Source organism: Lampetra fluviatilis, unplaced genomic scaffold, assembly GCF_964198595.1.
Source record: "Lampetra fluviatilis unplaced genomic scaffold, kcLamFluv1.1 SCAFFOLD_1244, whole genome shotgun sequence".
NCBI lineage: Eukaryota > Metazoa > Chordata > Hyperoartia > Petromyzontiformes > Petromyzontidae > Lampetra > Lampetra fluviatilis.
Genome location: NW_027620980.1, coordinates 12287 through 24460, shown reverse-complemented (window position 1 = coordinate 24460; position 12174 = coordinate 12287). Strand labels below are relative to the sequence as shown.

At 57.9% G+C, this 12174-nt stretch overlaps 1 protein-coding gene and 1 long non-coding RNA gene across 3 annotated transcripts; both read right to left on the bottom strand.

Moving 5' to 3' along the window:
- On the bottom strand, positions 1-2351 carry LOC144954616 (uncharacterized). 2 transcript variants are annotated; one of them, XR_013641290.1, is made up of 3 exons: positions 2284-2351; positions 1683-1717; positions 1-79 (listed from the first exon to the last, which is right to left on the bottom strand). It is a non-coding gene; the product is annotated as an uncharacterized LOC144954616 (long non-coding RNA). The 2 variants fall into 2 exon arrangements; XR_013641291.1 differs by lacking the exon at positions 2284-2351 and adding an exon at positions 2115-2176.
- Positions 2352-2923: 572 nt separating this feature from the next.
- Positions 2924-5039, bottom strand: LOC144954615 (uncharacterized). Its single transcript, XM_078885073.1, has 2 exons — positions 4777-5039; positions 2924-3283 (listed from the first exon to the last, which is right to left on the bottom strand). Exons 1-2 carry the CDS (start codon positions 4915-4917, stop codon positions 2924-2926), a joined length of 501 nt encoding a protein of 166 aa, XP_078741199.1. The 5' UTR covers positions 4918-5039.
- Between the last annotated feature and the right edge of the window lie 7135 nt (positions 5040-12174).

Here is a 12174-nt window from a genome sequence, read left to right as displayed (position 1 = left end):
CGTCACGCTGTACAGAGCGGAAGAGGCGGCTGGAATTCTTCCAGATACGCGGAGTCGCAGTCAACATCTCCTGTACCTCCTGGAGACACGGGGGGTGAGACACGGGGGGGGAGACACGGGGGGTGAGACACGGTGGGGGGAGACACGGGGGGGGAGACACGGGGGGGGAGACACGGGGGGAGAGACACGGGGGGGAGACACGGGGGGGAGACACGGGGGGGGAGACACGGGGGGTGAGACACGGGGGGGGAGACACGGGGGGTGAGACACGGGGGGGGAGACACGGGGGGGGAGACACGGGGGGAGAGACACGGGGGGAGAGACACGGGGGGAGAGACACGGGGGGAGAGACACGGGGGGGGAGACACGGGGGGGGAGACACGGGGGGAGAGACACGGGTGGAGAGACACGGGGGGAGAGACACGGGGGGAGAGACACGGGGGGGGAGACACGGGGGGAGAGACACGGGGGGGGAGACACGGGGGGGGAGACACGGGGGGAGAGACACGGGGGGGGAGACACGGGGGGGGAGACACGAGGGGTGAGACACGGGGGGTGAGACACGGGGGGAGACACGGGGGGGGAGACACGGGGGGGGAGACACGAGGGGTGAGACACGGGGGGGGAGACACGGGGGGGGAGACACGGGGGGGGAGACACGGGGGGTGAGACACGGGGGGTGAGACACGGGGGGTGAGACACGGGGTGGGGGGGGGGAGACACGGGGGGGGAGACACGGGGGGGGAGACACGGGGGGGGAGACACGGGGGGGGAGACACGAGGGGTGAGACACGGGGGGTGAGACACGGGGGGAGACACGGGGGGGGAGACACGAGGGGTGAGACACGGGGGGGGAGACACGGGGGGGGAGACACGGGGGGGGAGACACGGGGGGGGAGACACGGGGGGGGAGACACGGGGGAGAGACACGGGGGGGGAGACACGGGGGGGGAGACACGGGGGGGGAGACACGGGGGGGGAGACACGGGGGGGGAGACACGGGGGGGGAGACACGGGGGGGGAGACACGGGGGTGAGACACGGGGGGGGAGACACGGGGGGGGGGGTGAGACACGGGGAGGGGGGGGAGACACGGGGGGAGACACGGTGGGGAGATCTGCGTGTGTGTGTCTGTGTGTGTGTCTGTGTGTGTGTGTCTGTGTGTGTCTGTGTGTGTGTGTGTCTGTGTGTGTGTCTGTGTGTGTGTCTGTGTGTGTGTGTGTCTGTGTGTGTCTGTGTGTGTGTGTCTGTGTGTGTCTGTGTGTGTGTCTGTGTGTGTGTCTGTGTGTGTGTGTCTGTGTGTGTGTGTCTGTGTGTGTGTCTGTGTGTGTGTGTGTGTCTGTGTGTGTGTGTGTGTCTGTGTGTGTGTCTGTGTGTGTGTCTGTGTGTGTGTCTGTGTGTGTGTGTGTCTGTGTGTGTCTGTGTGTGTCTGTGTGTGTGTGTCTGTGTGTGTCTGTGTGTGTGTCTGTGTGTGTGTCTGTGTGTGTGTCTGTGTGTGTGTCTGTGTGTGCTGTGTGTGTGTCTGTGTGTGTGTGTGTGTCTGTGTGTGTGTCTGTGTGTGTGTCTGTGTGTGTGTCTGTGTGTGTGTCTGTGTGTGTGTGTCTGTGTGTGTGTCTGTGTGTGTGTCTGTCTGTGTGTGTGTGTGTGTCTGTGTCTGTGTGTCTGTGTGTGTGTGTGTCTTACTTGCTCACACAGAACTCTGCGCTCTCCCCTGGCCCCTGTGAGGGAGGAGAGGGAGGGAGGAGAGGGAGATGCCAGTGGTTAGCTCTGTGGAGGAGGCTCGTGAAGGACGCTACTGGGCAGTACCAGGCTAGGTGCACCTTGAGGCTACTGGTCAGCTGGAGGCTACACGGGGGACGTTTGTCTGTGTCGACCTTCACACACACTGCTGCTGCTACTCGCTACCACCAACAGCACTTGCCCCTACAGCCTGCTAGAGGCTACACGGGGGATCTTTATCTGTGTCTACCTTCACAGACACTGCTGCTGCTACTCGCTACTACCAACAGCACTTGCCCCTACATCCTATGGAGCTACCTGGGGGAGCTTTGTGTGGTGGTCAGGTGATGCGTGGGGGAGCGGGGGGTGGGGGTCAGGTGGGGGTCAAAGGGTCACCGGCTTCAGGTCGCGAGTAGGTCAGAGTCGAGGAAGTCGCCCAGGGTCATGTACACCTGGCCCCTTGCCCCTACAGCCTGCGTGGAGCTACCTGGGGGGGCTTTGTGTGGTGGTCAGGTGAGGCGTGGGGGAGCGGGGGGTGGGGGTCAGGTGGGGGCCAAAGGGTCACCGGCTTCAGGTCGCGAGTAGGTCACCGAGTCGAGGAAGTCGCCCGGGGTCATGTACACCTGGCCCCTTGCGCCCTACAGCCTGCGTGGAGCTACCTGGGGGGGCTTTGTGTGGTGGTCAGGTGAGGCGTGGGGGAGCGGGGGGTCAGGTGGGGGTCAAAGGGTCACCGGCTTCAGGTCGCGAGTAGGTCACCGAGTCGAGGAAGTCGCCCGGGGTCATGTACACCTGGCCCCTTGCCCCTACAGCCTGCGTGGAGCTACCTGAGGGGGCTTTGTGTGGTGGTCAGGTGAGGCGTGGGGGAGCGGGGGGTCAGGTGGGGGTCAAAGGGTCACCGGCTTCAGGTCGCGAGTAGGTCACCGAGTCGAGGAAGTCGCCCGGGGTCATGTACACCTGGCCCCTTGCGCCCTACAGCCTGCGTGGAGCTACCTGGGGGGGCTTTGTGTGGTGGTCAGGTGAGGCGTGGGGGAGCGGGGGGTCAGGTGGGGGTCAAAGGGTCACCGGCTTCAGGTCGCGAGTAGGTCACCGAGTCGAGGAAGTCGCCCGGGGTCATGTACACCTGGCCCCTTGCGCCCTACAGCCTGCGTGGAGCTACCTGGGGGGGCTTTGTGTGGTGGTCAGGTGAGGCGTGGGGGAGCGGGGGGTCAGGTGGGGGTCAAAGGGTCACCGGCTTCAGGTCGCGAGTAGGTCACCGAGTCGAGGAAGTCGCCCGGGGTCATGTACACCTGGCCCAGGTGTTCCATGGAGGCGTACTCCAGGAAGCGACGCTCCCTGGAGCTCATCTTGGGGCGTCCGCACCCCCAAACGGGGTCCGCCAGGGGGGGGGCAGAGGCCGCGGCCGCTCCGAGCCCCCCACAAACTCCCCGGGAGCCCCCCGCAACGGCACCGGCAAACGCGGCGGAGGAGCTGGCACCACCGCCACCACCGCCACCGCCACTACCACCGCCACTACCACCGCCACCGCCACCACCGCCACCATTCATCCAGTCGACTTGCTCCGGCATCTGCGGGGCAAAACGAAATATTGAATTGGCAAAATATTTCGTCAATAGAATATTTTTTGCATGAATATTTAGCAAATATTTTGCTGGAATATCTGTTTTGTAAATAACACATTTAGTCAATATTCTGACGATTAATATTTAGCAAATCGATATTTTGTAAATACATATTTAGTCAATATTTTGACAATTAATATTTTGCAAATCAATATTTTGTAAATACATATTGAGTCAATATTTTGACAATTAATATTTTGCAAATCGATATTTTGTAAATACATATTGAGTCAATATTTTGACGATTAATATTTAGCAAATCGATATTTTGTAAATACATATTGAGTCAATATTTTGACGATTAATATTTTGCAAATCGATATTTTGTAAATACATATTGAGTCAATATTTTGACAATTAATATTTTGCAAATCAATATTTTGTAAATACATATTTAGTCAATATTTTGACGATTAATATTTTGCAAATCAATATTTTGTAAATACATATTGAGTCAATATTTTGACAATTAATATTTTGCAAATCGATATTTTGTAAATACATATTGAGTCAATATTTTGACAATTAATATTTTGCAAATCAATATTTTGTAAATACATATTTAGTCAATATTTTGACGATTAATATTTTGCAAATCAATATTTTGTAAATACATATTGAGTCAATATTTTGACAATTAATATTTTGCAAATCGATATTTTGTAAATACATATTGAGTCAATATTTTGACAATTAATATTTTGCAAATCAATATTTTGTAAATACATATTGAGTCAATATTTTGACAATTAATATTTTGCAAATCAATATTTTGTAAATACATATTGAGTCAATATTTTGACGATTAATATTTTGGAAATAAATATTCTGTAAATCAATATTTAGTCAGTAACAACAACGTCGTAATCGCACAGTCTCAAGGGAAACTCAACTCGCTAATAACTCGGGAGGAGGGGGGTCCTGTACCCCCTAAGATCGCGAGCAAGGGGGTACCCCTACCCCCTACCCCCCCCCCCAGTGACATCGAGGGGGTACCTACCCCCCCTACCCCCCCCCCCAGTGACATCGAGGGGGTACCTACCCCCCCTACCCCCCCCCCCCAGTGACATCGAGGGGGTACCTACCCCCCCTACCCCCCCAGTGACATCGAGGGGGTACCTACCCCCCTACCCCCCCCCCCCCCAGTGACATCGAGGGGGTACCTACCCCCCCTACCCCCCCCCAGTGACATCGAGGGGGTACCTACCCCCCCTACCCCCCCCCCCCAGTGACATCACATCGAGGGGGTACCTACCCCCCCTACCCCCCACCAGTGACATCGAGGGGGTACCTCCCCCCTTACCCCCTCCCAGTGACATCACATCGAGGGGGTACCTACCCCCCCTACCCCCCCCTACCCCCCACCAGTGACATCGAGGGGGTACCTACCCCCTTAACCCCCCCCCCCCCCCCCCAGTGACATCACATCGAGGGGGTACCTCTCTCAGTGCCAGCCGAGGCGAGGCTGCCCCCCAGGGCCCCCCCCAACTCCACATCGCTGCAGCTGCAGCTGCTGCTGCAGCTGCACCGCCTCCTGCTGCAGCTGCAGCGGCTCGCCTCGCCCAGCGCCACGAGCGCATCGCTGCGACAACAACAACAACACAACAACAACAACAACAACACAACAACAACAACAACAACCCCCTCGATGTCTATAGCCCCTTGGGTCAGGGCCCGCTGGGCGCCATAGCGACGGAGGAGAGGAGGGGGCGGAAGTTGAGGCGGGGGGGTGTGAGGTGGGGGCCGGAAACACTTTGGCGGCCATGTTGGGTAAGGGGTGGCTGGGGTTGCGATGGCGACGGTTGTGTTCTCCCTCAGCCAAGATGGCCGCCGTGCGTGTGTGTGTGTGTGTCGGTGTGTGTACAATAGCTGTACCGGGGGAATTTCCATTTGGTACAGATATAATGGGAGGCTGATCGATGCCCGGGTGCGATCAAGGGATGGCTCCCTATTGGTCAACCACGTTATGTATGCCGATGATTTGGTAATAGCTGCTCATTCAGAAGAGGAGTTGGAGACGCTGCTGCTGAGACTGGAGCGTGCCACTAAGAGGTGGGGCCTTACCATCAGCCCCACCAAAACTAAGCACCTGCCTGGGTATTTTGTACCATCGGACACTCCACCCCCACAACTCCCAATTGGTGATGGGGCAGTTGTGGAGAGAGTGGAGAGCTTCCCATACCTGGGCAGTGTGCTTATGACCGGCTCCAGTTTATCAGCAGAGGTCTCACTCCGAATCAGTCGAGCGGCAATATCTTTTCATCGGTTGCGTAACGCTGTGTGGAAGCTACCTGGTCTGTCGCTCCGCACGAAGCTTCAGGTCTTTTCGGCCACGGTCATTCCCTCCCTTCTCTACGCTTGCGAAACGTGGACCCCCCTAGTGGAGCATCTTCGCCGGTTGGAAACATTAGGCTGGCCTGCCTACGATCCATCCTGGGTTTAACCAGGCTGGATTGTGTGAGGAGCTCACAAGTCCTTGAAAGATCTGGGCAAAGTCCCATCGGTGAGCTCCTCCGGCAGGCAAGGCTGCGTTGGCTGGGTCATGTAGCCCGCATGCCCAGCCACTGCATGCCTAAACAGCTTTTGTTCGGCCGGATCGAGGGGGCTAAACGGGCGCGGCACGGGCTAGACAAGAGATGGAGTGATGTGGTACAGGAGGACGTGGAGCTGAGTGGACTTGCCGATGACTGGTACCAGCGGTGTCAAGATCGGCCTCAGTGGAGGAGGCTCGTGAAGGACGCTACTGGGCAGTTGGAGGCAGTCGCCCTCCAACAACAACGGAGGGCGGAGGAGCGACGCTCACAACAACGAGCGGAGCGCCGGGTGGCTAAAGCACAGCAAGTTGGTACAGTAGGGGGCACAGGTGGTGCATCAGCCAGTCATCTCGGTCATCTCGGTCAGTCGACCCGTGGCACCTGGGTCTGCCCCGTGACCTCCTGCCAGCGGGCGTTCGACACTTCACGTGGCCTCAAGGTGCACATGGCCTGGCACAAGCGTCGTGGTGACGTCACCGCCACTTAGTGGCGAATGGCGGTTGTTGTTGTTGTTGTACAGTAGGGGGCACAGGTGGTGCATCAGCCAGTCATCTCGGTCATCTCAGTCAGTCGCCCTCCAACAACAACGGAGGGCGGAGGAGCGACGCTCACAACAACGAGCGGAGCGCCAGGTGGCTAAAGCACAGCAAGTTGGCACAGTAGGGGGCACAGGTGGTGCATCAGCCAGTCATCTCGGTCAGTCGACCCGTGGCACCTGCTGGGTCTGCCCCGTGACCTCATGCCAGCGGGCGTTCGACACTTCACGTGGTAGCCTCAAGGTGCACTTGGCCTGGCACAAGCGTCGTGGTGACGTCACCGCCACTTAGTGGCGAATGGCGGTTGTTGTTGTTGTGTGTGTACAGGTTTGCAGATTTGCTGAGCGTTTCTGTGAGGTCCTGGGGGAGGGGAAATCCCTCAGCCAGGAAAACATCGTGGCACAAAGTGGGGATAACCCTGCTGAGGCTGCGGTGCCTAAAATATTGGAAGAGGTCACCCCGTGCGAGTGGCTGGCTGAGGTGCCATCTGTTGAGGAAGTACCGAAGGCGATCCGGAGTCTGAGACCAGGAAAGGCACCGGGCAGAGATGATCTCCCAGGCGAAATGCTGAGGGAGGGTGGCGTTTGTGCACAGACTGCCCTATATGACATCATAACAACAGTCTGGACCACTGGACGGGTTCCGCAGGATTGGAAGGATGCCCTGGTGGTCCCCCTCTTTAAGAAGGGGGACCGCACAGACTGTAACAACTACAGGGGCATCTCACTCCTCAGTGTGCCGGGAAAGGTCTTGGCAAGGATTATTCAACATCGCCTTGCTAGGCACGCTGAGGAGAGGCTTGCGGAGCCCCAATGCGGTTTGAGGAAAGGGCGGTCCTGCACAGATGCCATATTTTCTGTCCGTCTGCTTCAGCAGAGGTGTAGGGAATTCCAACAAGACCTACATCTCTGCTTTATTGACCTGGTCAAGGCCTATTATACCATCAGTAGGCCTGGGCTCTGGGTTGTTCTTCGTGCTTTCAGAGTCCCTGACCCTCTGCTCACGATCATTAAGGACCTTCATGATGGTGAGCGGGCCCGGGTAAAACTACGTGGCCGGGAGTCGGAGCCATTCCCTGTACACCTTGGGGTGCGACAGGGATGTCCTCTGGCTCCCACATTATTTAACATCTATTTTGACCACGTAGTTCGTGAAGCCTTCAATAGCTGTACCGGGGGAATTTCCATTTGGTACAGATACAATGGGAGGCTGACCACCCGTGTGGTGTGTGTGTGGGTGGTGTGTGTGTGGATGGTGTGTGTGTGTGTGGGTGGTGTGTGTGGTGTGTATGTGGGTGGTGTGTGTGGTGTGTGGATGGTGTGTGTGTGTGGTGTGGGTGGTGTGTGTGTGGGTGGTGTGTGTGGTGTGTATGTGGGTGGTGTGTGTGGGTGGTGTGGGTGTGTGTGGTGTGTGTGTGTGGATGGTGTGTGTGTGGTGTGGGTGGTGTGTGTGTGTGGTGTGTGTGTGGCTGTGTGTGGGTGGTGTGTGTGTGTGGTGTGTGTGTGGGTGGTGTGTGTGTGGCTGTGTGTGTGTGGCTGTGTGTGTGGTGTATAGGTGGTGTGTGGATGGTGGTGTGGGTGGTGTGGATGGTGGTGTGGGTGGTGAGTGTGTGGTGTTGTGTGTGGTGTGTGGGTGGTGTGTGTGTGGTGTGTGTGGTGTGTGTGGTGTGTGGGTGGTGTGTGTGGTGTGTGTGTGTGGTGTGTGTGTGTGGGTGGTGTGTGTGGTGTGGGTGGTGTGTGTGGTGTGTGGATGGTGGTTAGATCACAGTCACCACGCGGTTTACAAAACGAGCGTTTAATTTAAGAAGCCGGAACCAGAAGCAACATCGTCGTTGTGAGCCTGTGACACCATCATCACCATTATCACCACCACCATCATCATCACCATCATCACCACCACCATCATCACCATCACTACCACCATCATCACCGGTACCATCATCATCACCATCATCACCGGTACCATCACCATCATCACCGCTACCATCATCAACATAACCATCATCATCACCGGTACTATCATCTGTTTGATGAGTTTATGGGTCTCTGTGGTGAGTCTATGGGTCTCTGTGTGATGAGTCTATGGGTCTCTAAGTGATGAGTCTATGGGTCTCTGTGTGGTGAGTCTATGGGTCTCTGTGGTGAGTCTATGGGTCGCTGTGTAGGGATCTCAGCGGTATCAGCTCTCTGATCCACAAGCCAAACGGTCACCGTCCAATCACAGCTCCCCTTGCGGTCACCGTCCAATCACAGCTCCCCTTGCGGTCACCATCCAATCACAGCTCCGCTAGCGATCACCGTCCAATCACAGCTCCGACGCGTCTGGTTAACGAATTAAAGCACAAGCAAAGGCCACTCGAGCAAAAGTGTGAAATTGAAAGGCACGGACATGCACACGCACGCACGCACGCGTACGTGCGCTTATGTACGTACACGTACATGCGTGTGCTTACGTACGTACACACGTGTACTTACGCAAGCACGCACGCACACGTACGTGCGCTTACGTACGTACACGCACACACGCGTACTTACGCAAGCACGCACGCACACGTACGTGTACTTACGTACGTACACACACACACGTGTACTTACGCAAGCACGCACGCACACGTACGTGCGCTTACGTACGTACACGCACACGTACGCGTGCTTACGTACGTACACGCACACACGCGTACTTACGCAAGCACGCACGCACACGTACGTGTACTTACGTACGAACACGCAAGCACACAGTGGCGGTGACGCGAACGCGGCGAGAATCAATCGGGGGGGGACAACGACACAAGATGGCGTCGAGCGATGGACAGCGCCATCGCGAAGAGCCGCGGCACAAACGTTGCCACGTGCAGCGGACATCAGGCACGAGGGGGGGGCGGGGGCGGTGTGGAGATTAAGGCTTCCGACGCGACACGGCGCACACACACACGGCACACACACACACGGCGCACACACGGCACACACACACACGGCACACGCCACACGGCACGCACACACACACACACACTGCACACACACACGCCACACACACGGCACACACACACACGGCACACACACACACACGGCACACACGCCACACACATGGCACACACGGCATCAATCCGCCCGCGCCGCGTCCTTCCCACGGCGGAGACAAAAAAAAAAGCAACTTCAAAAAACGTCGGCACAAACACGGGGGATGGGGCGTTCTCGCCATTGTGACGTCATTCCCCGCGGCCGTGACGTCACTACCACGGCCGCGACGTCACTTCCTTGCGATTTTGACATCACTTCCCGCGACAGCGACGTCACTTCCCGCGGCCGTGACGTCACTTCCCGCGGCCGTGACGTCACTCCCCGCGACAGTGACGTCACTTCCTGGTGCAGCGACGTCACTTCCCGCGGCCGTGACGTCACTTCCCGCGGCCGTGACGTCACTTCCCGCGGCTGTGACGTCACTTCCCGCGGCCGTGACGTCACTCCCCGCGACAGTGACGTCACTTCCTGGTGCAGCGACGTCACTTCCTGCGACAGTGACGTCACTCCCCGCGGCCGTGATGTCACTTCCTGCGACGTCACTTCTACTCCCCGAGGCCCCCTGACGTCGCTTCGACTTCCCGCGACGTCACTTCCACTTCATGGGGCGGCGCTCCTCGTCGCTACGGACACCTCACCCGTTGCTACGGCAACTCACCCGTTGCTACGGACACCTCACCCGTCGCTATGGCACCTCACCCGTTGCTACGGCGCTCTCAGGGTCTTCACGACTCGGGACTGGAGGAGGAATCTGATGAGCTACGAAGCTCTTTTTTTTTCCCACAAATATCCGGCAGGGACGCTGAGCCCCGACACGTCCCGCGATCGCGACGTCACTTCCTGTGATCGTGTCGTCACTTCCCGCGATCGTGACCTCACTTCCCGCGATGGTGACGTCATGTCCCATGATTGCGTCGTCACTTCCTGCGATCGTGACCTCACTTCCCGCGATCGTGACATCACTTCCTGCGATCGTGACCTCACTTCCTGCGATGGTGGCGTCATGTCCCATGATTGCGTCGTCACTTCCCGCGATCGTGACATCACTTCCTGCGATCGTGACGTCACTTCCCGCGATCGTGACATCACTTCCTGCGATCGTGACATCACTTCCTGCGAGCGTGACATCACTTCCTGCGGCAAAGTTGCTCACGGCCGTCGCGACGCCACTTCCCGTGATGTCGCCTCCCCGCCCTGTCACCTCCTCCCAGAATGCAGAGCAGGGTGCGACGTCACACGCTCGTCTCCGATTGGTCCCCAGGGTGACACCACGTGCTCTTCTCTGATTGGTCCGCAGGGTGTGACATCACACGCTCTTCACCGATTGGTCCCCAGGGTACAACGCCACACGCTCTTCACCGATTGGTCCCCGGGGGTGCGACGCCACTCGCTCTTCTCCGATTGGTCCCCCAGGGGTGTGACACCACGTACTCATCTCTGATTGGTCTCCAGGGTGACACCATGTGCTCTTCTCCGATTGGCCACCCAGGGGGTGTGACATCATGCGCTTGTCCCCGATTGGTCCCCCAGGGGTGTGACGCCACGTGCTTGTCCCCGATTGGTCCCCGAGGTGTGTGACACCATGTGCTCTTCTCCTATTGGTCACCCGGGGGGGTGTGACGCCACGTGCTTGTCCCCGATTGGTCCCCCAGGGGTGTGACACCACGTACTCATCTCTGATTGGTCACCCGGGGGGGTGTGACGCCACGTGCTCGTCCCCGATTGGTCCCCCCCGGGGTAGGGGCGACGTCACACTCGAGAGAAATCAAAACAAAATGTCGGAGTGGCGGCTTTCTTTGGTTGTTGTTGTTGTTGTTGCTTCGTTTGGAAGTAGGGGAAACAGAAACGCCCCGAGGGGGGGGGGTGGGGGGGGGTGGGGGGGGTGGGGGCCTCCTCCCCAACCCGTCCGCCAATCTCCTGCCATGAGAATGTGGAATTTTTTTTTTTGTCTTGGGAACCCGTTCGGGAATCAGCGCAGCGCCGGGTCCGTCCGTGGGTCCGTGGGTCCCCGTGTGGTGAGTCTGTGGGTCTCTGTGTGGTGAGTCTGTGGGTCTCTGCGTGGTGAGTCTGTGGGTCTCTGTGTGATGAGTCTGTGGGTCTCTGTGTAGCGAGTCCGTGGGTCTCTGTGTGATGAGTCTGTGGGTCTCTGTGTGGGTGAGTCTGTGGGTCTCTGTGTGATGAGTCTGTGGGTCTCTGTGTAGTGAGTCCGTGGGTCTCTGTGTGATGAGTCTGTGGGTCTCTGCGTGGTGAGTCTGTGGGTCTCTGTGTGGTGAGTCCGTGGGTCCCCGTGTGATGAGTCTGTGGGTCCCCGTGTGGTGAGTCTATGGGTCTCTGTGTGGGTGAGTCTGTGGGTCTCTGTGTGGTGAGTCTGTGGGTCTCTGTGTGGTGAGTCTGTGGGTCTGTGTGGTGAGTCTGTGGGTCTCTGTGTGGTGAGTCTGTGGGTCCCCGTGTGATGAGTCTGTGGGTCTCTGCGTGGTGAGTCTGTGGGTCTCTGTGTGATGAGTCTGTGGGTCTCTGTGTGGTGAGTCTGTGGGTCCCCGTGTGATGAGTCTGTGGGTCTCTGCGTGGTGAGTCTGTGGGTCTCTGTGTGATGAGTCTGTGGGTCTCTGTGTAGTGAGTCCGTGGGTCTCTGTGTGATGAGTCTGTGGGTCTCTGTGTGGGTGAGTCTGTGGGTCTCTGTGTGATGAGTCTGTGGGTCTCTGTGTAGTGAGTCCGTGGGTCTCTGTGTGATGAGTCTGTGGGTCTCTGCG